Below are 27,868 nucleotides of genomic sequence, written 5' to 3'. Positions count from 1 at the left end.
ATGGTGTGAGTTTTAAGGTTTCTTCTAAAGACTTACCTTGTAGAGTACAATGAGTAGAGACATAAACCAGGAGTGTCTGCAGTGAGGTTCAGGGAACCATATGGTGTGAGTTTTAAGGTTTCTTCAAAAGACTTACCTTGTAGAGTACAATGAGTAGAGACATAAACCAGGAGTGTCTGCAGTGAGGTTCAAGGAACCATAGGGTGTGAGTTTTAAGGTTTCTTCTAAAGACTTACCTTGTAGAGTACAATGAGTAGAGACATAAACCAGGAGTGTCTGCAGTGAGGTTCAAGGAACCATAGGGTGTGAGTTTTAAGGTTTCTTCTAAAGACTTACCTTGTAGAGTACAATGAGTAGAGACATAAACCAGGAGTGTCTGCAGTGAGGTTCAAGGAACCATAGGGTGTGAGTTTCAATGTTTCTTCTAAAGACTTACCTTGTAGAGTACAATGAGTAGAGACATAAACCAGGAGTGTCTGCAGTGAGGTTCAGGGAACCATATGGTGTGAGTTTTAAGGTTTCTTCTAAAGACTTACCTTGTAGAGTACAATGAGTAGAGACATAAACCAGGAGTGTCTGCAGTGAGGTTCAGGGAACCATATGGTGTGAGTTTTAAGGTTTCTTCTAAAGACTTACCTTGTAGAGTACAATGAGTAGAGACATAAACCAGGAGTGTCTGCAGTGAGGTTCAGGGAACCATAGGGTGTGAGTTTTAAGGTTTCTTCTAAAGACTTACCTTGTAGAGTACAATGAGTAGAGACATAAACCAGGAGTGTCTGCAGTGAGGTTCAAGGAACCATAGGGTGTGAGTTTCAATGTTTCTTCTAAAGACTTACCTTGTAGAGTACAATGAGTAGAGACATAAACCAGGAGTGTCTGCAGTGAGGTTCAAGGAACCATAGGGTGTGAGTTTCAATGTTTCTTCTAAAGACTTACCTTGTAGAGTACAATGAGTAGAGACATAAACCAGGAGTGTCTGCAGTGAGGTTCAAGGAACCATAGGGTGTGAGTTTTAAGGTTTCTTCTAAAGACTTACCTTGTAGAGTACAATGAGTAGAGACATAAACCAGGAGTGTCTGCAGTGAGGTTCAGGGAACCATAGGGTGTGAGTTTTAAGGTTTCTTCTAAAGACTTACCTTGTAGAGTACAATGAGTAGAGACATAAACCAGGAGTGTCTGCAGTGAGGTTCAAGGAACCATAGGGTGTGAGTTTTAAGGTTTCTTCTAAAGACTTACCTTGTAGAGTACAATGAGTAGAGACATAAACCAGGAGTGTCTGCAGTGAGGTTCAAGAAACCATAGGGTGTGAGTTTTAAGGTTTCTTCTAAAGACTTACCTTGTAGAGTACAATGAGTAGAGACATAAACCAGGAGTGTCTGCAGTGAGGTTCAAGGAACCATAGGGTGTGAGTTTTAAGGTTTCTTCTAAAGACTTACCTTGTAGAGTACAATGAGTAGAGACATAAACCAGGAGTGTCTGCAGTGAGGTTCAAGGAACCATAGGGTGTGAGTTTTAAGGTTTCTTCTAAAGACTTACCTTGTAGAGTACAATGAGTAGAGACATAAACCAGGAGTGTCTGCAGTGAGGTTCAAGGAACCATAGGATGTGAGTTTTAAGGTTTCTTCTAAAGACTTACCTTGTAGAGTACAATGAGTAGAGACATAAACCAGGAGTGTCTGCAGTGAGGTTCAAGGAACCATAGGGTGTGAGTTTCAATGTTTCTTCTAAAGACTTACCTTGTAGAGTACAATAAGTAGAGACATAAACCAGGAGTGTCTGCAGTGAGGTTCAAGGAACCATAGGGTGTGAGTTTTAAGGTTTCTTCTAAAGACTTACCTTGTAGAGTACAATGAGTAGAGACATAAACCAGGAGTGTCTGCAGTGAGGTTCAAGGAACCATAGGGTGTGAGTTTTAAGGTTTCTTCTAAAGACTTACCTTGTAGAGTACAATGAGTAGAGACATAAACCAGGAGTGTCTGCAGTGAGGTTCAAGGAACCATAGAGTGTAGTCTGGAGGGTGTGAGTCCTGAGATGATTTCTGTGGTGAAGGGCAGTACTGTAGGAGACTCAATACCATAGGTAATACCATGTTTCCAACCTTTACATTGTGATCCAGCATCTGAGAGTTGAGAGAATATTATAATCAATGATGAAAGAAGCCTGGACAGCACCTGATAATTGGATTCCATTTAATTATGCTTGGTATAAAAAATGGGTTTCCAATCAAGGTTAAATGAAGAAGCACATTTTATAGTATGGAAGTGTTATACACAGCCATCTATAACACTTAACACTAAGGATAGTACAAATACTGGAGGTAGTATCTGTGGCAGTACTAATATTACAGAAGGTGAGAACATTTGGGTAGGTCAAGCTTGGTCAAGCTTAATTTCTGTCTGATGCATTTAGTTGTATTTTTTACATTAGCTCTTTCCTGAATGCAACAAATGGTAGCCATGTGACTGTAAGTAAGCTTTATAAATTACCGGTTGAAATGCATACATTTGTTATAATATTTTGTTATGTTTTGTAAGACATTGTTTAAATATTGTTCTTTTTTTTTTGTTTTCCTTCATACTTCTCGCATCTTATGATATTTAAGCATAATAAAGTTTGGTGAGGGAGAGAAATTGCAATCAATGGCAATTCACCTCTCCACTTGTTTTTTTCTTGTCAATACTAACCTTTGGTAATCCTGCCATGAATGCATAGAAGACTGCTGATTCTCTCAGTTGATGGGGTGGAAGGTTGAAGGTCTTACTAACTTGGTTGTAACCTAGCAACACTGTCAGGTGACGTAATACAGTATTCTGCAACATCAAAGAAATTAATTTACTTTGGTCATCTTCAGGGTAATGGGATAATCTTAAGCTTCAGAACAAAACTGCATATATATGTATGAAGATATCTTTCAAAGCAAAGCTATAGATAGATAGTGTACATATATAATATTCTGACTTTTTATATGATGCATAAGCAAACAATGTTTTATATATTTCTGGTGACCAAGGAGAGTAGAGAATAGAAAAATCAAGTTTTTATTCAGACATCAACTTACCATAGCTCTTCCTGAAACTTGATCATCATCCATACTGGTTGGCCCTGTCATGAACTGAAGATATAACATACAAATATTGTCTTATTAAAAATATGAGCCACTATATCTACTTCTATATATCACCAATCCATAGCATTGAAAACTATCAAATGTTTTCCATGGCTTTTTCAAGAGAAATTCAGTTCTAAATCCAAGCACTCATGTCAAAAGGTACTACTTATGGCCAAATCATTATCATTTTTGTTTACACCTATTGATTACACTTGTAATATTTTATTACCATACAAAGGCACAGATGAAAATAGCTAAAATTGTTCAAGCTCATATATTGTTATACAGACAAAGTACACTAAAAGCTGAAAAATCCAAATAGCTGAAATCAGTTAAATAGCTGAACTCTCACACTCATATAATACATAGATTTTGATTATTTCAAGATGATACACATGTTAATACTCACTATCATGAGGAGTGTAATAAGCTTATGTACAGTCTGTTTATCAGCATTAGTCAGATCAATATTGAAAGTTGGTATCTCTTCTTTCAGCTCTTCTTTTATTCCTTTTAGGTGACCATCTAAACCAAAAACAATCAAATATATTATTATGATAAACATGCTTGATGTTAAACTCCAATCATTCATTACCTGGAATAATCATGGAATGAAAACATCACTCTATTTTAATATAAATTGTGAAAAAAAAAATTATTTAAGTTTTCATTTCTAACAAATAATAATATTGTATGACATCTACTACATTACAAAACAAAAGTAGTAGAGATCAATTCGCCTACAATAGAAGGGTATTCTAGATTTCTTTTAAAGGGCTGAAAGAAATGATATGATTTATATTGGTATGATGAAACATTTGTAATAGATACTAATGATATCAGGCAAAGTGTAAAAGTGTAAAATTTATCTCCTTCTTGGTTAACATATTTAACATGATTTAATTTCAGTATGGTACACATTTTCCACAAACCCTAGTTTGATATATCTTAGGCATAGTATTCAATAGACTCAATGGCTTAAAAGAATATAGGCATTATGAATCTGTGGACAAGACTTGGAGTGTGAACCATAAAGTCAGGGGTTCAAGTCTGATCACAGCCACACATACCACACCAGACTCAGGTGTACCTAGTAGGATTCATTCCTTGAAGAATCGAGTGCTGTATTATAATTGCTTCAACTAAAGCTAATGTTACTACTCGTCAAAAAGCCGGAACAAGTTCATTATTTTATATTAATGTACAAAATACCCAACTCACCATGGAACAAGCTATTCACCAGCAACCCATCTCCAACCAGAAAATTATCTCCTCTGCAGTTAGCTGGCCTGCTGTATGTTGATCGATCAGCTAAGAGAAAAGAGAATGATGAATTAAATTTCTAAAGCAAAAAATTTACTAAGCATGTCATTGAACTATGTCCCTTTTATTTATTTTTTTATCTACCTGAAGGAAATTTATATTTTTCCTTCTGACTGACTACATATGGATTAAAAGTAGTGCCTGGTTTTGAATTGACGATACTGGGCAGGGAAGAGTTGGTTTCATGGACATGACAGCTACACTTCAAAACAAAGTGCATTAAGCACTATATAAATGTAACTATTATTTTTAATATGATTAGGTCTACAGATGTTTGTATGAAATCATCATTGCCTTGGGAACATTAGCATATGCCCATTCTATCTATTCAATCTATAGCCGGGGTAATAATATGATATTAAGTATCAAAGCGCAGTTGAGTATATGCACATAGTTACTGTGCTATATAAATGGACATATTATTATCATTATTATAAAAATAATCAAATGTGATACAACGACTCCACTTTCATAGACAAAGGCAGCCACTTCTCTCGCCAAAATATATCAAGAATATATATCAGATCATTTTGAAGTTTGTAACTACATTAAAAAGTAACATTTTCTTCAATTCATTCTGTTCAATTAAATGAATCAGAGGGACATTATATGATGTGAAGTATAATGCATTATACACCATTGTGTTTCATTATTATTTACTCACACGGTGGGAAATTGAAGCGGGCAAAGCCGATACCGGTGGGCATAGACTTGCTCCTAGCCTTGCTATCCTGTTTACTGAAAGCCGCAGACAGACGACGAGGCTTCAGGGTTCCTGAAAGCTCAGACTGGGAGCGAGCTAATCGAGCTCGGTTCAGCTTGTTCATGAAGATGTCTGTTCGGTCACCAAGGCCAGCACTGGAACGACTCGTGTCTAGCAAGTGGATGTGAAAAAATATGAGGTAAGTTAATTTTTTTGTGTGCTACAAATTATTTTGTTTGAATAAAAAAAACTTATCAAAATTAAAATTAAAAAAAAATTCAATTCAATTCAAAATTTATTTCAATCAATCAATCATAAAAATACAGGTATATACAAATTAGGTAAAAACATGGGATTGGGAGCCCCTAGAAGTTTTCATTAAAAAAAACTTGTGAGTGGGGCACAACCATGGTACAATCAAATACAAATTAATATAATACATACATGTACATAAAGAGTGAACAACAAATAACATTGAAATACAATTAAAAAAAAAACAAAAAACAATGGGCTAACATAGGGGAAATAAACAAACAAGCAAACTAGAAGTAATAATTATAAATAATAGTGACCTACAGTGTGCTATTGGCAGGAGTTTTTATACTGAGCAAAAAATTCAACTTTCAAGAGTATTTTAAACTTATTTATGGTTTTACTTTGTTTAATATCATTATTTAAATCATTCCACAGCTTAATTCCTCTACAACGTAGAGAATTTTGGGTAATTTTAGTTTTTGGAAGATATTGGTGAAGATCTGCTGAATGACGCGTAAAGTATGAATGGAAAGAGGCATTTGTGTTGAAGAGATTATCAAAAATATTTGGCAAGAGATTTGAATGGTAATTGTACATAAATATATAAGTATACATAAGAACCAAGTCAGAAATTTTCAATATTTTACAATCAAGAAATAACTTGTTTGTGTGACTATTGAAATGTGCATTACAAACTGTTCTGATTAACCTTTTTTGAATAAGAAATAATCTATGTAAATGTGTTTTGAATCCATTCCCCCATAGCATACAGCAATAAGTGAGATGGGGTAAAACCAAAGTATTATAAAGTGAAATTAATACATGTCTGGGTAAAATAAACTTCAGTTTGCGGAGGACACCAGTACTTTTTGATAAACGAGTGCATAATTCATCAATATGAGGTTTCCAGGATAGAAATTCATTGATCTTGATACCTAAAAAATTTATATTTGATACCTGGGAAATAATCTTGCCATCCATAATAACTGGAGGAAAATCATTACCAATTTTTTTAGTTTGTGTTTTAAATAGTACAAATTTAGTTTTTTCAAGGTTCAGTGAAAGTTTATTGCATTGAAGCCAGACAACGACTTCACGAAGTTCAATGTTTATGGTGTTAATGAGAGGAATAATATTTTTTTGAGAAAGAGTAATACTGGTATCATCAGCAAAGAGTATGAAATTAAGAATTGAGGAACAATTTACAAGGTCATTGATATACAAAAGGAAAAGCAAGGGGCCGAGGACAGACCCTTGCGGAACGCCGTGTGATACATGACTGAAAGTTGACTTGACACCGTTGACCACAACATACTGCATGCGATTTGATAAATAATTATCAAACCAATCAAGAGCGAGACCTCTTATCCCATAATGTTTCATTTTTTTAAGAAGTATGTCATGGTCAACGGTGTCAAATGCTTTCGAGAGATCCAAAAATATACCAATGGTGAGATTACCCTTATCTATTTCTTGCATTATACGATCATACATGTGAAATATTGGCATGTATGTTGAATATCTTTTACGAAAACCAAATTGTTGTGAGATTAATATATTGTTATGATTCAAAAAGCTGTACAAACGTTCAAAAACAATTTTTTCTAGTATCTTTGAAAAGATGGGTAAAACAGAAATTGGTCTATAGTTAACAATGTCTTTACGATCACCCTTTTTGAAAATTGGAACAATTTTAGCTATTTTAAATGCATTAGGAACTTCACCATATTCAAGAGACATATTATATATATGGCACAGTGGATGGACACATTGATAAATACATTTTTTCACAATAGATGGGATAATATCATCAGAGCCACAGGAAAACGTTGATTTCAAGGAGGAGCAGATCTTTAGTATTTCATTTATATTGGTTGGTTTAAAAAACATTGAATGAATATTGTTGTCTCCTAAAAAAGACATGAACTCTGTGTGGGGGTCAGGGATGACTTGAGCAAGATTTTTGCCCAAATTTGCAAAATATCTGTTGAAATAATTAGATTTCATTTGATTGGTATCAAAAGATTCATTATTGTAAAACATTTTGGTTGGTAGAGAAATTTGAGCTTTTTTCCCCAATATGTTATTAATTTCTTGCCATGTTTTCTTCATGTTACCTCTTAAGGTGTTAAATTTTTTATTATAATATTCTCTTTTTGCAAACCGAATTACTTTTACCAAACAGTTTTTATAGCTTTTGTATTTTTCTTCTTTCCTTTTTTTAATCTTTTCTGGTCCAGAGTATCTGTGAAAATTTTTATATAGGATATTTTTTTTGTTTATAGATTTCAAGATGCCAGAAGAAATCCAAGGTTTGTGAAATCGTGTGTTTTTTTTTTTACTGTTAACAGTAGGAAGACATTCATTATAAGCATCATAAAAAATTGAGTAAAACAGATCATAGGCATGGTTGACATCGTTGGATGCATAGATTGGTTTCCAGTCTAGACAGCTCAATTTCTTTTTTAAGCAATCGATCCCATCATCATTTATCATTCTCTTCAGGCGGGGTTCCCTTGAAATCGAAATATTATTAAACTTTTTTGCAACATAAAATATTGGGAAATGATCTGAAATGTCAGAATATAGTAGCCCACTATCATATTCAAATTGGATTGCATTTGTAAAAATATTATCTATTATAGTAGCAGATTTATATGATATGCGTGTAGGCTTGGTGATTACTGGGAATAAATTGTATGAGAACATATTATCAGCAAACTCTTTGCTTTTAGTGTGTCTATCAGTATTTAACAAATTGATATTGTAATCTCCCATTAAGTATAGTATTTTTTTTTCATTGTGTATTTTAGAAAGCAGAGAATCCATATCATGTAAAAACAAGTCAATTTCTGTATTGGGAGGTCTATAGACATTCCCAACAATTATATTCTTAGAGTTAACATTGACAATTTCAATAAAAACAGTTTGAAGAAATAAATTATTTACAGTCAGATCTGGTCTTTCAAGGAATTCAACGTTTTCGGAAATATACAAGGCAACACCCCCACCAGTCTTGGAATCTCGACATGTGTGAACAAATGAGTAATTAGATATATTATAAATAGACGTTAACATGAAAGAATTCAGCCATGTTTCTGATATTCCTATCACAGAAAACGAAAAATCAAGGGAAGTCAGTAACTCCTCAAGTTTACTAAAATTTGAGCAGAGACTCCTTGCATTTAAGTGTAATAGAGATAGTCTATCGTCAGAGTTATTATATTTATTACAAAAATCATCAGGAAGATAATATGAACATGGATTTGTTGGGAAATGAAATGTCTCATCCTGTGAGATATCTTCTACAGATTGTGCATTTAGATTGAGAGAATAATGAACGTCTTTGAGGTTGTTATGCATTAAAAAAGGATTGATTTTAAGATTTTGAAATGTATACTTCAGGAGAGAAAAGCAACCAATGTTAACAAAAAAGGAATGGAAAGAATGAATAAGAGGAAAAAAGAGAGAAGAAAAGTGGAGAAAAGTGGAGAGAAAATGGGGAGGGGAGGGGATGAAAGTGAGAGAGAGGGCAACAACAATAAAGGGTATTAAGAGAGAAGTAAAGAAAATAGGGAACTGCAGGAGAAACAGATGACAGGAGAATTGGGCAGATAAAGACTGGGTGAATAAAGGATAGAGGTAGTCAAGGGTTTGAAAGGTAGCAATCTTAAGTAGCAACTTACCCATAGGGAATGGAAACTCCTTGTTTTGTTCCATGTCCACCTGTGCTTCAAGAGCTAGAGTATCAAGACGATTCATAAAGAATTCCCAAGAGAGTACGGGAGCTACTGGCATGAAGTGATGTAGTAGACGTAGCTTAGATAGAATCAACACGCGATCCTCAAGGACTGAGTCCCATTGAAACTCAAGACAACCTACCAATACCTGATCATAGTTAAAATATAGAGAAAGGAGTTCATCAATAAGTGGTATGAAGGAAGAATATATCTTACTATGAAATATTGATTGGTGAGGGAAAGTGATTTCATAATTACTGAAGTATTTCTCTTTTCATCAAACTATTCACTTTTGCCACTACATGCTTTATTAATGATCAATGATCACATCCACCTTTCACCTCTATGGAAAGGTCTACTAGGAACGACAACTATTGGTCTAGTTCCTGCATTTGTAATAACACATATCTTTGTTAATTATCACCTCAGCTTGAACAGTTTAAAGTTATTTAATACCAGCTGGTTAAATCCCAAAGTACTAAAATTATGAGATACCGAAACCGTCAAAATTTTTGATTTATTACATGCTTCTTATGCTAACTGTGTTATTTCCATACTTTAAGGATAACATAAACTGTTTTACTTATTATTCACAGACAGTAATCAATGATATGGGTGCCATATGATCTGATAAACTGAACCTTTACTGTAAAAAGATTTGTGTTAAAATTGGCTTTTCAAAGTTGATCCACAACTTCAGACCAGAAATGACATAAACCCTGAGTTCAGAATATGATCCTATATGATGGTTACCTTGATGACTTTCATTGGAATACTCTCAAGCATAAGTATAGCCCTAGCTGATACAGCAGGACAGATATCTTCTGTAGCAACCACTAATGAACTGAAGGCATGGGCAAGAGATCCCATAATAACAGTGTTGTTTCCAAGAGATTTCTTCTCTACACATCTCAGCATCACTGTCACTCTCTCAGCTGTCGATACAAACAAGCAAAGACAAATAAAACAATGTCATACACATTAGAACTGAAAAATAATCATGCTTGGATGAAACGATCTAAGATTTTCTTCTGAAGGAAATTTCATTTCCACCTAAGTAAAATTCAAGTTACAAGTCTCTCGTTTTTGTAGAACCTTACTGAAGATAACTCCTTGGGCAAGCATCATGCAATTATAAAGTATTAGTCTCTATGGTTGTTATGTCTGTCATAGCACCTTAACAAAAACAAGAGATAATAAATGGCTTTCTAGTGTTCACTTATAACTTTTAACCAATTTAAAAAATACTATAAATAAACAAAGCTTAATATATGTGAGCATAAACAAAATATCAATGAATGTATGTAGTTCAGTGACTGATTGAAGCTTTAAAACATTGTAAAATAATGAAACGAGTGATGAAAAAATGCTTGCCTTATTATGATAGAGGCACTTACCTGCCCTGAATCTAGTCTGCCAGCTTTCACTTTCCACCTCATTATCAACTAATCTCCACATCACATCAGCTCCACAAGGAAGGGCAAAACAATGGAGGATCAGAGGCACTAAGAGCTCAACAACATGAGATAACTCTCCTTCTAACAGGTTCCAGAAACTGAAATCAAATTGGTATGATATGTTTTCATTATTACAATTATTATCATCCCAACGATCATCATCATCATCATCATCATCATCATCATCATCATCATCATCATCATCATAACCATCTTCATCTTCATCATAATCATCATCATCTTCATCATCACCATCTTCATCATCATCATCATCATCATCATCATCATAATCAAAATCATCATCATCATCACCACCACCACCATTCTAATGATCATAATCGTCATTTCATTATCCCTATCATTAGTAGCAGCACTGCTATGAGACAAAAGTGAAATTGAGAATACTGCAAGGCTTAATTACCTCAGAAAATGTCACAGATCTAATTAAAGAGTTGAAAAGAAAGAATATAACATTGGAGATATTATCAGGTTATCAAAGAGAATTCATCAATCTCAAAAGAAATAAAAGAAACAAATACCTTCCTGTCATCTCATGATGTAATCATGTAAATGATCTCTTTATTATCAAAGACAATGGAAATGAAAGAGTTAAATTGGTAAATACCTTGGAATGAGTAAATTCTCTTGTGCATAGACCAGGAATCCTACTTGATCCTTAGCAGCTTGTCTAAGGCATTCTGCATTCAAACACAGCACTTTGACACAGTTCAGCAGATTCAACAAAACATTAGGGTCTGGATGCTTAGATACCTCCTGAAAATTAATCAGAAATTCACTTTGATAAATATCAAAAACCAAAAGGATGCATAGTGACACATTTCATTCTTAAAATAATTGCCTTTACTAAAATATTAATATTTGATCAAGTTTTAATATATCTGTATGTTATTTTTTGTCACACACGTTGATTTATAATTTTCAATTTTTTTTAAGCAGGGCCAAAGGGAGACAATAACTTTGTGACACCATGAATGAATAACACATCGAAAACAGGTCTAATCATTTTTTGTTAAGATGGTTCCTCCTCATTATCAACATTGGTATTGTTATTTCTTCAATCTGGTGTCTATCTTATTCAATGTTTGGATCTAATGACAAGAATGTTTACTTTCCTTTTTTTTAAATGATTCAGTACCAAGAGTCAAAGTTTTCTAGTTGTACGTTTTATATTATCAATGAGGCTTGGTTTTTGGATCCAGTTTGGATGAATAGAGTGTTGCTATGTTAGACAACACTCTAATATTTAGTTTTGAGTAATCTAATCTGGACTACCTGTTTGGGTGGTTTATTTACCTGGAGTAACATGAAGAGAAGTTGAAGTGATCTTGGAAGCTCTTCTAGTTTGATGGTAAAATCACCATGTCCTGTATGCCATGTAGACTTATCTTGATCTTTCTTACCAGGCTTTCCTTTGTCTCCTTTACACAATTCAAATTAAGATATAAAGATTTTACACATTTGAATTTTTTTTTGAATAAACATAAGTGATTTTGAATAACAACTGAAAGAAATATATGAAAGCTTTCATGAAACAAACAAAAATGGCTAAAATGATGCAGAACAGAAATGAGAAACACAAGAAAAATAATGATCAGAATAAAAAGAGGAGAGGATATACAGAGGAAAAGAAATAGAAGAGAGAGAAGAAAAAATAGGAGTATAACAAGAAAAGAAGTAATAAATTTTAAGAAGAAGTCAAAGAAAAAGAATCAGTACAAAAAAGCAGCAGAAGAAGACCAGGAATAATAACAGCAAAAGAAGTGCAAAAGAAAAAGAAAAACAGTAATAAAAAAGACAAAGAAAGAAAAAGGGAAAATAAAAGGACAAAAATGTGCGACTACTTTTGTACCTTTTTGTGGTTTGAGTCCTCCTGGTTTCTTAGCTGCTCTCTCTTTCTCTGCTTTGAGATTAGATACAGCTGAGAAGGCTTGAACTGTTTCAGCTTTCAATACCTCATGTCTAACCTCAGTAGCAGCTAATAGACCCTGGGCTGTAGAATCAGTCTTGTTCTAAACGAGGATTAATGGCATAACATTTTATAACTAAATAATGTTCAAATATCATGTTAATATGATAAAGTCATCATTTTATGAAGGCTATAATCACTAACATGATATTTATCACTTATATCTACCACAGTGATAACGCTTCTGGGTCCATTATTGTTCTTGATTTATATTAATGACATTATAAATTCATCAAAATTGTTTACTTATTCACTATTCGCAGATGATACTTGCTAACTTTCCCATCACAAAGATATGCATACTCTTATATTCTCAACTAACAATGAAATTAGAAATATATTTTAATGGTTTTGCAGTAACATGCTTTTATTAAATGCTAGTAAAACTCAATATGTTGTCTTTAGAACAAGGGGTAAAAGAATCCCTGATGATATTGATACATTATCAATAGGAGGTCATCAGATCAATCGAAGTCAAGATGTAAGGTTTTTGGGAGTTGTAGTTGATGATCACTTATCATGGAAAAATCACCTCAATTATGTTTGTACTAAGGTATCAAGGTGTGTTGGTGTCATTTATAAGATATGTTGCTCTCTACCACAGCAGACCTTAGTAACTCTTTACAATGCTATCATTATGCCACACTTAAATTATTGTAATGTTGCATGGGGAAATACATATAGGAACCATTTAAACAAACTGCTAATTCTTCAGAAGAAAGTTATGAGGCTCATAACATATTCGAATTACAGATGTCCAAGTATTCCTTTATTTCTGCAATTGAAGATTTTGCCTCTTGATGATTTAGTCTCCTTCAACTGTTTGATATTTATGTACAAATCACAATCCTCTCAAAACTGTTCATTTTTAAAAGATGCATTTGTTGTTAACTCGAATGTCCATTTGTACAATACACGGCAGAAAAATCTTATCCACCAACCACTTGCAAGAACAAATACCGCTTTGAATTCTTTTGTGATAGTTTGTATCAAAGAATGGAATAAGTTACCACAAAGCTTTAGATCCAGTCCAACACTGCCCATATTTAAAAATTCATGTCGAAAATATTTATTTGAAAGATTACAAAATATCTTAAATTGAATCTTGATAAACCATACGTGTGCGTATGTGTGTGTATTTTTGTATGTATTTTATTTACTCTCTAGATTATTATTGTATATATTTTTCGTCTCATTCTTGCTGTAATGTTTTGTATAAGGGGCCCCTCTCACAAGCTCTGCTTCTATGTGGTCCCAAACCTATCATGTATGCTCATTTTTTTGTTAAACTGTGTAATATGTCTCTTGTTTTGATTGGTTTAAATAAACTTGAACTTGAATCAAAACAAGAATGTCATTGAAAAATATTGTGAAGATTGTCATTGCTGATAACTTGTGTGAAACAATGGCCACTTCAAATTTGTGTCTGGTTGGTTTATATACTCTAACTACTCTGAATCATTTTATATTATAAAACACAAGGACTGATTCTGATTCATCAAGGGAGAATGAGATCAGATTTTAGAGTACATGTAATTAGACTACAGATACTATGGGTTTATTTGGATTTTGATAGAAACAATTTTCATGTATTATCTTAAAGTAAAAAAAAAATCCTTAAGTGATTCATATGAGACTATAGGTTGCATGAATGCAATGATGATGATGGTGGTGGTGATGATGATGACAATGGTGAAGATGACGATAGTGATGGCAATGATGATGACAGTTTCTCTGATGATGTCAGTTTCTCTACAGGTGTTTAAATTCTCAAATTCCACACAAATTTCGTGATTTGTTTACGCATGTTTCCAACATACATAATTTTGATACCCGCTCAAATAATCAAATATTCATTCCCAAACATAGAAAAATAATCTTTCAACACAACATTCGTTATACTGGCCCCAAAATATGGAACGAAATACCGGATTACATAAAACAATCTCTATCGTCATGTAGCTTTAAGTATAAAATGAAAAAACTTCTTCTGTCATTTTATATATGAATATTTTTCAACTTACGTTTCCTTTTGACTTTAAGTTAACATGAACCATGGACAATTGTTCTTGCGGCATTTATATTTTTGCCCCCACTGATACATTTGTTGAGCATTCTATTTTATACAGTAATTCATGCCCGCCTCCCGCTCACGTCTCCCTCTCTCGTTCCATTTCCTTCTCTCCTTTTCTCTGCCCTTTCTTTTGTATTGTATTTCTGTCTATAGGCGTATCCCGTCACAAGCCTCGGCTTTTAGGGTATACGCCTTCTTCTTTATACCAAACATGTACATATTTATATTCCTCATAACAATTTGATTTTTGTATGAACTAATGTTTATGAAAAGTGTTTTGAAATGGAAGAAAATAAATGTTTATTTGAATTGAATTGAATTGAATGACGTTAATGATGATGGTGGTGATGATGGTGATAATGGTAATGATGATGATGATAATGGTGAAGATGATGGTGATGATGATGACAATGATGATGGTGATGATGACGGTGATGGTGGAGATGATGGTGATGGTGGAGATGATGGTGATGATGATGGTGGTGATGATGATGATAATGGTGATGATGATGACATCTGACGATGATAATGATGATGGCGATAATGATGGCGATGATAATGATGGCGATGATAATTATGGTGGTGGTGGTGATGATAATGGTAAATCTAGACAATACATTGCATCTTTAAAGTTGTCTTTATTAAGGAAATATTGTAATTGATAAAATTTGCTTATAGGACAAGTCCACCCCAACAAAAAATTGATTTGAATAGAAAAAAAAAATTCCAACATGCATAACAGTGAAAATTTCATCAAAATTGGATGTAAAATAAGAAAGTTATGACATTTTCAAGTTTCGTTTAATTTCACAAAACGGTTATATGCACATCCTGGTCGATATGCAAATGAGGAGACTGATGACGTCATCCACTCACTATTTCTTTTGTATTTTATCATATGAAATATTCTAATTTTCTCCTCATTGTCAAGTGAAACAACAATTAATTCCTCCCTGAACACGTGGAATGAACACTGTTTAATATTATATGGTTCAGTCAAGTTGGTTCGTCAAATTTGTAAAAAATGAATTATCGTATAATTCGAACAATAAAAAACAAAAGAAATAGTGAGTGATGGACATCATCGACTGACTCATTTGCATGTCACTGAGTTGTGCTTATCACTGTTTTGTTAAAAATAAGCGAAACTTTAAAATGCCATAACTTTCTTATTTTACATCCGATTTTGATGAAATTTTAAGATAAGAGTTATGCTAGTTTGATTTTTCTCTATTTATTCAAATCAAAATTTTTCTGAGGTGGACTTGACCTTTAATGATTATGGAAGAGTGATGTCAGATTAGTCAGGATTGTAATATTAGTAAAGTCAATAAAAAGAATGTGAACTCTGCTACATCATGTATGTACAAGATGTGTGAAAATGACAAAATGCATGAAATATTTCACTTCCTTTCACATATTTAATTCAGCTTTATCTGAATGTGCAACTGAAATAATTTGATGTCATGATTCAAGACATGTTTTTTTGACTGCGAAGTCAAAATTTAAGTCTCTGCCATTGACAGATCAATTATATATTAGAAACCACTTAGGTTCTAAGCATTTTGAAATAATGACATCTGTGACTTGTGACACTAATAATGACTCCAAAATCTAATCAGATTGGCATACTCATATGCATACATAAGACAACTTTGAAGTCATTCCCTCAAATGGTTCTTCGGTTTTCATGAGAACAAGACATTTCAATATAGGACTTTTGAGGGCTTTGAGATTTGACCCAGCTACCCCCAGAATTAACCAGATCATCATCACACCTAAATGCATTTTTGGACCAAGAATCTTTCAAACAGTTTTTCACAAATCATGAGAAGAAGAATGAGAAGGATGACCCTACAGTATAATGCTTACAGCAACCAGTTACCATGGGTGTAGCCATTAACAAAATACAAATAAGATCATGCAGAATAACATTTTGTCATTCCTTCATGATTTCAATTTTTTTCAACAAAAGTTGCTTTTCACCACAGTTGTAACAAAAATCATTTCAGATTTCTTTGATAAGGGATATTTGTCAATAATGCTTGACAATATCTACATGATTAAGTTTCTAACCGCTACAATCAAGCACTATTCCTCCATACAAATAAAATACATTTAGTTTAATTTCTGAGTATAGTCACTAATGTACAAAGGCAAAGGTATTAATTTGATGCGGTAGGCCTACATTTGTACATCAAGGTAACAAATTCATTTGTTCGTTAGAATGTAAAGTACATTGGACCAACACTGAACATAATATGTTTGTTATGTTAAATGCTGCCTACTTGGATTTGAAGGGACTTGCAGGACACAATTAGACATTACATATAGACAATAAAACAAAGAACAATTATCACCATTCTCACTTGTGGGTGATTTCAAAGGTTTCACAGGGATAAAATAATAATTAGTGATACTTTAGTTTTCTTTATTTTTAGGGATAACATTTATGATTAGTTGAATGCTTGCGTACTACACCAAGTAGTGAATATAATATTAATCGCTTTCATACATTCTATGGGAGAACTTAATTCAATTGTCTTCTGAAAGTTGGAAAAAAAAAAAACAGAATACAACAAACTCCCATATCAACCATCCAAATGATTCATAATTTGCTCTTCCCCCCCAAAAAAAAACCATTCATAGGCATAGGCTCATCGAATTAAGCTGATTATTACAAATCTGCTGAAATAAGTGAGTTTTGAGAGATGATTTTGGAAGGCACACAAAAAGGTATTAATAATTTGATAATGACGTCTAAATCTTCCTATAATAAAATGAAAGTAGGGTACATTTAAGACAACTTTTTCATCTCTAAAGCAAGAGCATGAATCATACAAACAAGAAACACTTTCAACAAACAATATGACAAAGATAACAGTCATCTAGGTTCCATCCTCCTTGTCTTACAGGCCAGCAGTCAGCTATGGTGCAAAATAGTGGTCTGAATACTAAGACTATATGAAGTGCTAGGAAGTGCTGGTTGTGAAAGCAAAGGTCATGGGTCAATATTCTTTGAAAAAAAGAGACATAAATGAAATGGAGAAAGTAAGATAGAAAAAGGGAGAAAGAGAAAGAGAGACAGGAATAGAGAGAAAGAGAAAGAGAGAAAAAAAGGTCAAGATTAATATACTAGTAGCATGACAAATATTTACCTCAGGGACAGTGAGCCCCTGTAAATTCCAACCCACAGAAGAGAAATAAAAACAAATGGAAAGAGTCATGGAAAGGTGAAAGAAAATGTGAGCATGAAAAACAGAAACTGAAACAGAAAAAAAAAACAGTGCAAGATGAGATTTGTGAAAAAGAAACTAATCAAGTTGAAATTAACAGAGAATCATCTATGAGATTTAAAAAATGACCGTGATTAGATGTAACATAGATTGAAAGAAACTACAGTATATCATGAAGAAAGAAGTATAAAGTAACTCAAATCTACAAACTTAATGGTCCAAAATCACAAAGGTGGTTTTTAAAACCATTGGTTAAACCCATGGTTTTCCAGATTTCCTGTATAAATTACGCTTATTTACTCTGTATATAAAAAAATGTCCAATGCTGATGCGCGCTTTTGTCACAGTGCGCTAAATTGACGTCTGTTGCCGTGGTTATCCAAGCTATCTTATTCATGAGTCCACTCTTCAAACAGTGGACTCATGAATAAAATAGCATACTTAACCATGGCAACAGGCGTCGATTCGGCGCACTGTGACAAACGCGCGCATCAGCATTGAACATATACGTGGTAAATAAGCGTAATTTATACAGGAAATCTGAATAAACCATGGGTTTAACCGATGGTTTTAAAAACCACCTTTATGAATTCGGGCAAATGTATCTCTGGAAGAAGAGTAATGAAAACAGTATATTATCAATAACAAATTTATCTATAGCTAGTGAACTAATTATAGAAGTCCAAGGAAAATTGAGATGTTCTTTAGCTGCATACATTAACAAAAACTACAAAAATAGTATGGATCTGCAAGTCTATGAAATAGAATCAATGCGACTTGATGTGCTCTTTTTTGCATATATAAAATACTATACTGCCGTAACAGGAGCCGGGATAGCTCAGTTGGTAGAGCATTGGTTCAGTGCCCAATTGGGAAAGTGTGATATCTTTTTTCCCATTCTTTTTTCTATGATTTTGTTTTGCTGCTGGATGAAAGGCAAATCAATAATGGGCCTGAATTGATGTTTTCTAATCTATAGCTGTTACAAAACACTAAGTGTGAGACAAATGCTAAGTAACAATGAATGATGCTAGATTGAGAAAGTATGTTCAAACATTATAATGTTAAAAAATAAAATTTGATGTTTGTCAGGGGCCAATTACAAAAAGCATTGAAATCAAACACAACTTGATTCTTACCAAATTAAAAGCACACATTTTTTAATCTTGTGATAATTTTTTTTGAGTTGTGATTAAAACTAATATTTTCTGCAACATGCCTCTGAAGTTTTTTTTTATTGGAACTGAGCTACAAAGAATGACAGTGCCAAATTCTAATGATCTCCTAGGCAAAAGAGAATAGTTTGGACATATAAAATATGACACACAAAAGAGAGAAAAGCTTTAACAAACAATTCCAGAATTCTTTAAAGTTTTTAAAGTTGCGATCACAAGCATACAACCCAACACTCACCTTAGTTATCCTCTTATGTTTGCTCATCCCTCTATCCATTATACTCTTGTTCTTCTTGCTCTTGACATCATTGGTTTTACAGATTGTAAGGGCTTCCTCCAGACTCTTTTCAAACTGATACTCCGACACATCAGGCATGTCACAGACCTTAGTCTCACCACCAGGAGCGATTCTTTCAAGGAGCTTGAGAGATAGTTGAAACCACAGTGCCCAGAGCTCACATAGACTACATGACATCATCTTAACACCATTGGTTCCCATTGCCTGGTGATAGGAATAGAAGGGAACCGGTTTCATGAAGTGATGTGGTAGTGATTAGACTGATAATTTGTATTAGCTATAAAACCATCTTGTATCAGATTTTGGGGTATGAACAAAAATGGGCTTCGGGTAGGGTCAATAAAACTTTGATATATTCGATGCAATTCCTACTTTTTTATCCCTCTTTTTTACTTGTATAATAATCAATTCTTATTGTTCCTATGGATAAAGTGCTTCCTCTCCTGCTTGTACGTAGCTTTTATAATACGCAATAATCTTTTTGCTCGCAGGGTGGTGGGTTAAAAAAAAAGATGTGACATGTGAACTCACCTTACTGAAAAAAAATTATACTTTCAAATAAAGTCCAATTAAAATATGAAATTAAGCTTTTACAATGAAGAGCTCAATATAACTCAAATTAATAAAATAATGATGTTACAAGTTCTCACTTCATAATTAGCTGTACACTTATGACCAATAGACTTCTTCCTGTACTTTCCAGCATTGGCGCTATCTGACTCATGTTTGGCTTCTGCAGCTTTCTGCTTCTCCTCTTTCTTCTCCTTTCCTTCAGCTGAATTGGTTTCAAACATATTCTCTGTTACCCATGGTGTTTGTAGCATGGTGGTTAACAGAGCTACAAAGTCTTTTGATTGGCTATGTTCTAAACCTTGATGGAATGGTAGGTACTGAAGATCACTCTGTGAAAGTCAAATAACAAATTGATTCAAATGAAGTAGGAGCTGATACAAAATATCATACCACAAAGCAAATATATTCAAAGAACAGAGCACACATTCATGACTTTCACTTTCACTTTGAGTTTAGCATATTAAAGGTGTAATATTAACATTTTTCTCTAGTGTGCAGCAATGGTTATATATAAGATTGAAGTGCAAATTTCTACTTTTGTAGAGAGCAATATATATGAAAAAAACAACAGTGCAAACATTTTTTACACAAATGATGAGATAAAGTAAAACAAATTTTTTTAAACAGAAATCAAAACAGAATCAAAACATAACCCAAATACTCAAAGATTACTCAGTAGAAGTAATTCTAGTCTACTCTACAAGCGAAACACGAAGAATGAACTGTGAATCGTACTACCAAATACAAGTATCCTTTAAAGATTCTATTTTATAATGGGAATCTGGTGACACAAAAAATTGAAATATGTTATATAAAAAATAGTTGTAATGTTTTTTTTTTTTTTTTTGGAAACTGGACTAGTTTCGAAATAATCAATTAAAATACAATTATAGGTATCTCAATGATCTCAATTATAAATGTACCATAAAATGAATTCTCATGGGTTTTAATAGAAAGACTGCATGGGAATTTTATTATGTGACAAGTCACAAGACTTCATGTAAACTAAATCAAGAGAAAAGTGAGCATTTGCCATGTCCGAGAATTCTATTGTGTTTGAACGATTATCGCTTAACAATCCTTGGTTGTATTATAACATTATTTTTGTTACCAATAGTTCTCACTTTAATACTTCTTTCAAAAAAGAAAAAAAAATGGACTGATCTCTTCAAATTAAATTGTCTAAATATGATCATAAGTCTTACAATATTAAATTAAAAGTGTAATATACATGCAGTAAACATTAACCATGCAAGACCATCATGCATACCACTATAGAAGACAGAACAAGACACATATTGGAGAGGAGTGCTCATTTCATCTTGATGAACAACTGTCTAACGACTGCAAACATGCACTGAAATATAAAAAGGAAAATCACATTTTCTTATAAAAGAACATTGATCTTTCACATATATACAATTTAGGAAAAATTCAGCCAGTCACAAAAAAATTAAACTTTAGAATTGCATTGAAAATGGCATAATCATCATCAGCATAATTATTGCTGTCATCATCATGAACAGTCTCATTCATTAATATGCTAAGTACTAATTTCCAAAAATCACTATTTTCATCATCAACAACACCATCACCACCATCATCATCACCATCATCATCATCATCATCATCATCATCATCATTATCATCATCATCATCATCATCATCATCATCATCACCATCACCATCATCACCATCATCATCATCATCATTATCCTTTCCATCATTACACCATCTAATCACTGAATAGAATCTCACCTGCATAATCAGAAGATCCAGCATCAGCACGAAACATCGTAGCACCTCTTCCTCTGTCTGTTCCATCTTAGCCTTCTCATCCTGATCAGGACTCAAAGGAGAAGGATCAATGGTCACATGTGGAGGTTCCGCTGGTAGAGTACCCCCTCCCCCATTGGGGGGCAGCTCTAGGGGTAGGGTCTTAGGGGTGCTAAGGACACTGGGCTTCAATGGCTCAACTTTCTTAGGAGTCTCATTGGGTTTGGGTATCTCTGTAGGTTTCAGAGCATCAGGTGGCTTAAATGGTTCTGTAATCTGTAGATAAAGGATAAACCAATCAATTAAGAAAATCATTACTAAAAAAAAATATTGAAAAAGACATGAACTGCTGAAGAAGCTAAGTAGTTCATGCTAGCTTGCTCAATTTCCAATATTTACATATTTTGGCCTGTTACGTCAACCCCTCTTACACAAACAAGGTTTCCACTAATTTCCATCTTGGGGTGTGTTCAATGTTGATTTTCAAATTTAAACAGCAACATGAATCATGATTGAAAAATAAATTCCAAAACACTGAACACAAACACGACCAGCGGTGCACCGCTCAGTGTCGAAAATATAAAGACGTTTATATGTCGATCGTCTTTAGATTTCCCGCTTTCGTTAGCGCAGCTTTAGTGCTCAGTTTGACAAAGCACAAGAAATGTTAGTTCTGGCACCTGTTTGTGTAGGCTTGCACCGTGAGAGAAAACTTAAAGACATTTCAAAACGCAATTGTGTTCAATGTTGCATTCGCGATGCTCAAGGTCTTAAATTTGAGTTGATTGCATTTACAAACACATCTTTTTCGACGTTTAAATTTTCCTCCGAATTGTGATTTGAAAGACGTTTACTTTTACGACCAGGAATAGTGGACACCCTTTGTTTCTCATTATATCTGCGTTTTGTAATCATGTTGTCATTCATGATCCATGTTGCCGTTCAAATTTGGAAACCGACATTGAACACACCCTTGGTTCCATACATAACACATTCACTTGTGATCCTACATAATGTGGTCTCAAACCTATGATAATGAAACAATTACTTCTATTTCTTCCAGGTGTAGTACATCCTCTTGGTGGAGCATTTTGTAATGTTGTGTAGTACTAGACAAAAATAGGATGCCATGCTACATTGTTGATCCTTGGTAAAATGAAGTTACAGATGTACATGAATAAAGTAAAAATGCTCCCTGTGCAAGTTAAAAAAAAAAACTTTTTCCATTGTGCAGTGGTATCCTATCCAGCTGGCCATTAAACTGTTCCAGAGAGGAAGTGGATATGAAGTGTTATTAATAATAATAATAATAATTATAACATTTGTAGGGCGCTTAATACAGGTGTTTCTAAGCGCTCAGTTTTCTGCCTATCAACTAAATTACCGGGAAAAAAAAAAAAAAAAAAAAAAAACTTGATATATTCAAAGCAAAATTTTAAACAAACAAATGCAACTAAGATGTGCACCTCAATATAGACCAACCCACAACTGATACCTATACATTAAAAAGGTGGGTCTTTAGCAAGGTCTTAAATTGATCAAGGGAGTTGGCATTATGGATGTAAGATGGTAATTTATTCCACTGGATTGGAGCGAAAACGGAAAAGGCTCGATCCCCATAACTGGTATTTGTACGTGGTCCTAAAGTAAGCTGCAAGGTTGTTGAAGAACGAAGTGGTCTGAGTGAGCTAGAAGAGCGGAGAGAAATGAGATTAGAGAGGTATTCAGGAGCTAGGCCATTGATTATTTTATACGTCATGTGAAGAACTTTGAAAATGATGCGTTGGCGTATTGGAAGCCAATGAAGTGATTTCAGAATAGGTGTAACATGTTCAGATTTTCTTGAAAGAGTAACAAGCCTTGCAGCACTATTTTGAATTCTTTGAAGTGGGCGTAAATGTGACAGTGGGATACCAGAAAGAGCAGAATTGCAGTAATCAATGTGGGAAGATACAAAAGCATGGGTAAGTTTAGCAGTTGTGGGTTGGTCGAGTAGCCTCCTCATTTTTCCAATCTTAAAAATACCAAAGGAGGCAGACTTACAAATATTCTTAACATGCTGTTGAAATGTGAGATTCTTGTCAATTGTCACCCCAAGATCCCTTACCAACTCATTACACATCAAAATACTATCGCTAGTGCTACTTGTGGTTGAGAGCATTGGGAAGGACTCTGTGTTTCTAAATTTGGAGGAGATGTGGATCATTTCAGACTTGCTTTCGTTAAGACAGAGTTTGCTATCATGTGACCAGGCTTTGATGTCCTCTAAGCAACTATTGAGCTTCTGTGCAGCTTCATGTTTACCAGTGGGTTTCAAAGTGATGTAAATTTGTGTATCATCAGCATACATGGCATGTCGAATGTCCCGGTGAGAGTCAATGAATCTTGACAGAGGACTTGTGTACAAGATGAAGAGGAGCGGGCCAACCACTGAACCCTGCGGAACGCCGCAGACCAAGGGGAATCTCGCCGATAGGGTGCCGTTGATGGTAACTTGTTGACTTCGATTGTGGAGGTAAGAACGGAGCCAATCAAGGACAGTCCCAGTTATACCAAAGTCATTTTGCAGGCGATACAGTAACAGTTCGTGGTCGATGGTGTCGAATGCAGCGGTGTAATCAAGCAGAACGAGCACTGCCTCCTCGCCCCTATCAACAGCCAGGAGAAGATCATTGAAAACTTTCACCAGGGCAGTCTCTGTAGAATGGTGATTCCGATAAGCTGACTGATTGACTGGAAGCATGCCAAATCCTTCAAGGTGATCCTTTAACTGCGAAGTCACAACCCTCTCCAAGACCTTACCAATGAAGGGCAGATTCGCGATGGGCCTGTAGTTACCGAGATTATTTGGATCAAGACTCGACTTTTTGAGGAGAGGAAGTAGAAGTGATGTTTTCAGAGCTTCAGGAACAATGCCGGATGACAAAGAGAGATTAATAAACTTTGTGATGACAGGGATAAGTTCCTCGAGAGAGTTCTTCAGAAGCCATGTAGGAATCGGATCTAGATTGCAGTGTTTAGATGGCAATGACTTGATGAGTTTCTGGATATCTAGATCACTGATGAGACGGAATTGTGAGAAGTTGTGTTCTGTAGAAGGTGAAGTTGTTGGACCTGGGATAGCAGGATTGAAGGATGATACTAGTTTCGAGACCTTCTCCCTGAAGAACTCAGCAAACCGGTTGGAGAGGTTCTCTGCAGATGAATGATCTGGGAGAACTGAAGAATGATCTGTTGATGAAAGTGATCTGACGATGTTGAATAACTGCTTCGTGTCCGACTCTGCAATAAGATTTCTGAAGTATGTAGACTGAGCATTGAAAATGCACTCGTAGTAAGACTCACATTCTCGGCGATACAGTTCCCTGTCAGCACCAAGTCCAGACTTAATCATGCGGCGTTCAGCCCGCCGCCTTCGTCTCTTGGCTTCTATGATGTCATCAGTGAACCAAGGTGATTTTGGTCTGACAGTGACAGTTTTTACTTGAAGAGGGGCATGCCTGTCAATCAGAGAGCTCAGGCAGGTGTTGTAATGATCCAAAGCCTCAGATGGACATGTCAGTTCGGAAGGTGAATTTAACATGCCTCTGATGTCATTCCGGAAAATGTCCAAGTCGATGCTGCGAAATTTTCTGAAGGAAACTCTCTTCTTTGGATTCTGCAGGGAAGGAAGCTTCATTGTGGCAACAATAGCAGAACGGTCAGATGGGAGTGAAGACAAAACATTAACATTAACTATGTCGCATGAATCCCTAGTAAATAAAAGGTCGAGTGTATGACCTGCACAATGAGTGGAATCATGTACATGTTGCTTGAATCCAAGGGATTCTACTGCACTTATAAATGATTTAGCAAAATTATCATTAGGGTCATCGACATGAACATTAAAATCCCCTAAAAGTAGAGGAAAGTGGTCACTGATAACAGCACCCTCAAGAAGGGTTACAAACTCCTCTCGAAAGACACTATTACTCGAAGAGGGAGGGTGATATATACAGAACATCCTAACTGCTGATGACGGTGTGAGATTGAATGTTAAATCAAATAATTCAAAGGAAGAGAAATCTCCATTAGGATTAACACTACAACGAGTTGTAGATCTAAATAGAACAAAAATTCCACCACCCCTCGAGGAAATGCGGGGTTGGTGAATAAAGTCATAATTTGGCAAGCTTAACTTTAAACCAGCAAGAACGAGACCATCCCTGTTTCTATCACCAGAAAGCCATGATTCAGTGATTACTAAGACATCAAGGTTATTCTCAATCACAAGATCCGTAACTACATGTGTTTTATTGGTCAAGGATCGCGCGTTCCATAGACCAACTCTAAGGCCAGTGGATGGTGGGAAAGAGTTTTGCGACCTGGAGATCTTGCGCCTTTGTCCGCGATGAGTTCGACATCGACGACCGATACCCAGCTCACACACTCTATGCCACACATGTTGAGGTAACAAAGGATGAAGCTGAGTATTCAGCTGATACAAAGTATTAACATCATAACAAATGCGGCCCGATGCGTTATCATTTGATACCTGTAATGAACAATTGACATCAGATTCAGAGTTACATGAATGGCCATTAGAACATTCAGGGCCTGGGTTTAACTGAACATCACCTGACAGTAAGATACGCAGTTGAAAACTTGCAGTGGTATTACTGTAATATAATATATGTTTACCACAATACTTCACATTGGCTTTAACAAGTGTGTGTATGGGTCTTTATTGAAAGTAAGAAAATCACAGAGGCAAAAGAATGAAAATTACCTTCATGACTCCATTTCCTTTGTTCATAGTAATAGGAGATGATGGCATCAAGGTATCTGAGAAGAACTTGATGACCTGTGTTGGTCTTCCACCTTCCTCTTTCTCCTTGACCTTACTACTATCATTGGATAATCCTAAGTTTGGTCCTACTACCACAGTAGCAGCACTGTCAGGTGAGAGGGATTGTTTGTTGGTAAACATGGCTACCTTAGCACGTTGGATGTCCATGATAGAGGCTAGGCCTTCATTGAAGATTGATAGCAGAAGCTTGATGGGAATGACAATGTCCATCTCAGAGAGTACCTGGGGATGAATTCAAGTTTAATCAAGAAACTTCAGATAAGAAATCTAATAACACTGATTTATTTGAATATCCCATAATCTAATTAGAGATTCTCTTCAAAAATATTTCTACGGACATACAAAACCTCTCTATATTCACCAATTTTGGGTTTTCCATTCCCAACTGGCTTGGCATGCAGCAACATAATATACAGTCATTGTAGATTCCCAAGGTAATTACTGAGGCTTCACGACACTTTGAAGAATGATGTTGTAATGTAATTGAGAAAAGTTGAAAGTGACATAAAATAATAGATTGGCTTTCATAAGCCTGTTGGCTGGTAGATTGAGTTAGCCCCTAATTATGTCTGTGGAATAGGTAGTTAATAGGGGTTAATTTCTTTATGTTCATACCTGAAGCCAAAGCAATGCTTTCTCCTGTTCCTTGGCCTGTGAAGACTTGAACTTGATGGCAATGAAATGAAACATCTTATCAGATGAGAATGGCAGGGGACACATGTCAATGTCAAAGAGCTTGCAGAGGATATCCTGAAGCTGTGGCAGGTCTTCTTCTGTGATCTCTTGAGAGATAGATTCCATCCATGCTGGCATGATGTGATCCCATACCTACAAATATTTGAGAGGTTTAAGATATTATCAGGGACTACACAACATGGGTGGTTTCAAGTAAGGTGTCCAAAGCTGATGTTGTTGAGGCAAAACAAACAGGGTTTCATTTCTAAAAGTTGTTTTTAAGTTCTGCAAAAGTTTACAAATGACTTTGAAACTCTATATTGTGCTTAATAAGATTCCCCAAATTTTCTTTTTTTAATAAATGGGAGTCAATTTCCTAAAAACTCTAGGGATGTCAGTATTGAGATTGTGCATTGAATATTATGAGCACATTGGTACAAAACATTGACCTTTAGTCAGACCTATGTCTTTGTGAAACACCTCTTGGCTACTTTTGGTCAAGTCTGTCTTTCAACACTTTAATTTTTCATTCTTATCCTGTCACCTATGCATAGACAAAACAATGAGGGATTGGAAATTCACTGTGAAGGACGCCAAGCAAAGCTGGGAAAAGAAAATGAATGTTACTTATTTAACCT

General features: G+C 34.8%; 1 protein-coding gene across 1 annotated transcript in view; it reads right to left on the bottom strand.

The window, feature by feature from the left end:
* The window catches only part of LOC129265157 (protein unc-79 homolog), a 71,792-nt gene that overhangs the window by 25,783 nt on the left and 18,141 nt on the right, over nt 1-27,868 (bottom strand). The window contains exons 17-33 of the mRNA XM_054903155.2: nt 27,171-27,383; nt 26,475-26,777; nt 21,689-21,982; nt 20,008-20,259; nt 19,298-19,561; nt 12,458-12,617; nt 11,902-12,026; nt 11,213-11,361; nt 10,528-10,685; nt 9,884-10,065; nt 9,077-9,278; nt 5,097-5,306; nt 4,331-4,420; nt 3,519-3,634; nt 3,059-3,112; nt 2,685-2,810; nt 1,937-2,119 (exon numbers count right to left, since the gene is read on the bottom strand). Of these exons, the coding sequence (XP_054759130.2) occupies nt 1,937-2,119; nt 2,685-2,810; nt 3,059-3,112; nt 3,519-3,634; nt 4,331-4,420; nt 5,097-5,306; nt 9,077-9,278; nt 9,884-10,065; nt 10,528-10,685; nt 11,213-11,361; nt 11,902-12,026; nt 12,458-12,617; nt 19,298-19,561; nt 20,008-20,259; nt 21,689-21,982; nt 26,475-26,777; nt 27,171-27,383 (3,081 nt within the window). The remainder of the gene's footprint in view (nt 1-1,936; nt 2,120-2,684; nt 2,811-3,058; nt 3,113-3,518; nt 3,635-4,330; nt 4,421-5,096; nt 5,307-9,076; nt 9,279-9,883; nt 10,066-10,527; nt 10,686-11,212; nt 11,362-11,901; nt 12,027-12,457; nt 12,618-19,297; nt 19,562-20,007; nt 20,260-21,688; nt 21,983-26,474; nt 26,778-27,170; nt 27,384-27,868) is intronic.

The sequence above is a fragment of the Lytechinus pictus genome, chromosome 7 (genome assembly GCF_037042905.1).
Source record: "Lytechinus pictus isolate F3 Inbred chromosome 7, Lp3.0, whole genome shotgun sequence".
Lineage (NCBI taxonomy): Eukaryota > Metazoa > Echinodermata > Echinoidea > Temnopleuroida > Toxopneustidae > Lytechinus > Lytechinus pictus.
This window is presented reverse-complemented; position numbering and strand designations above follow the sequence as displayed.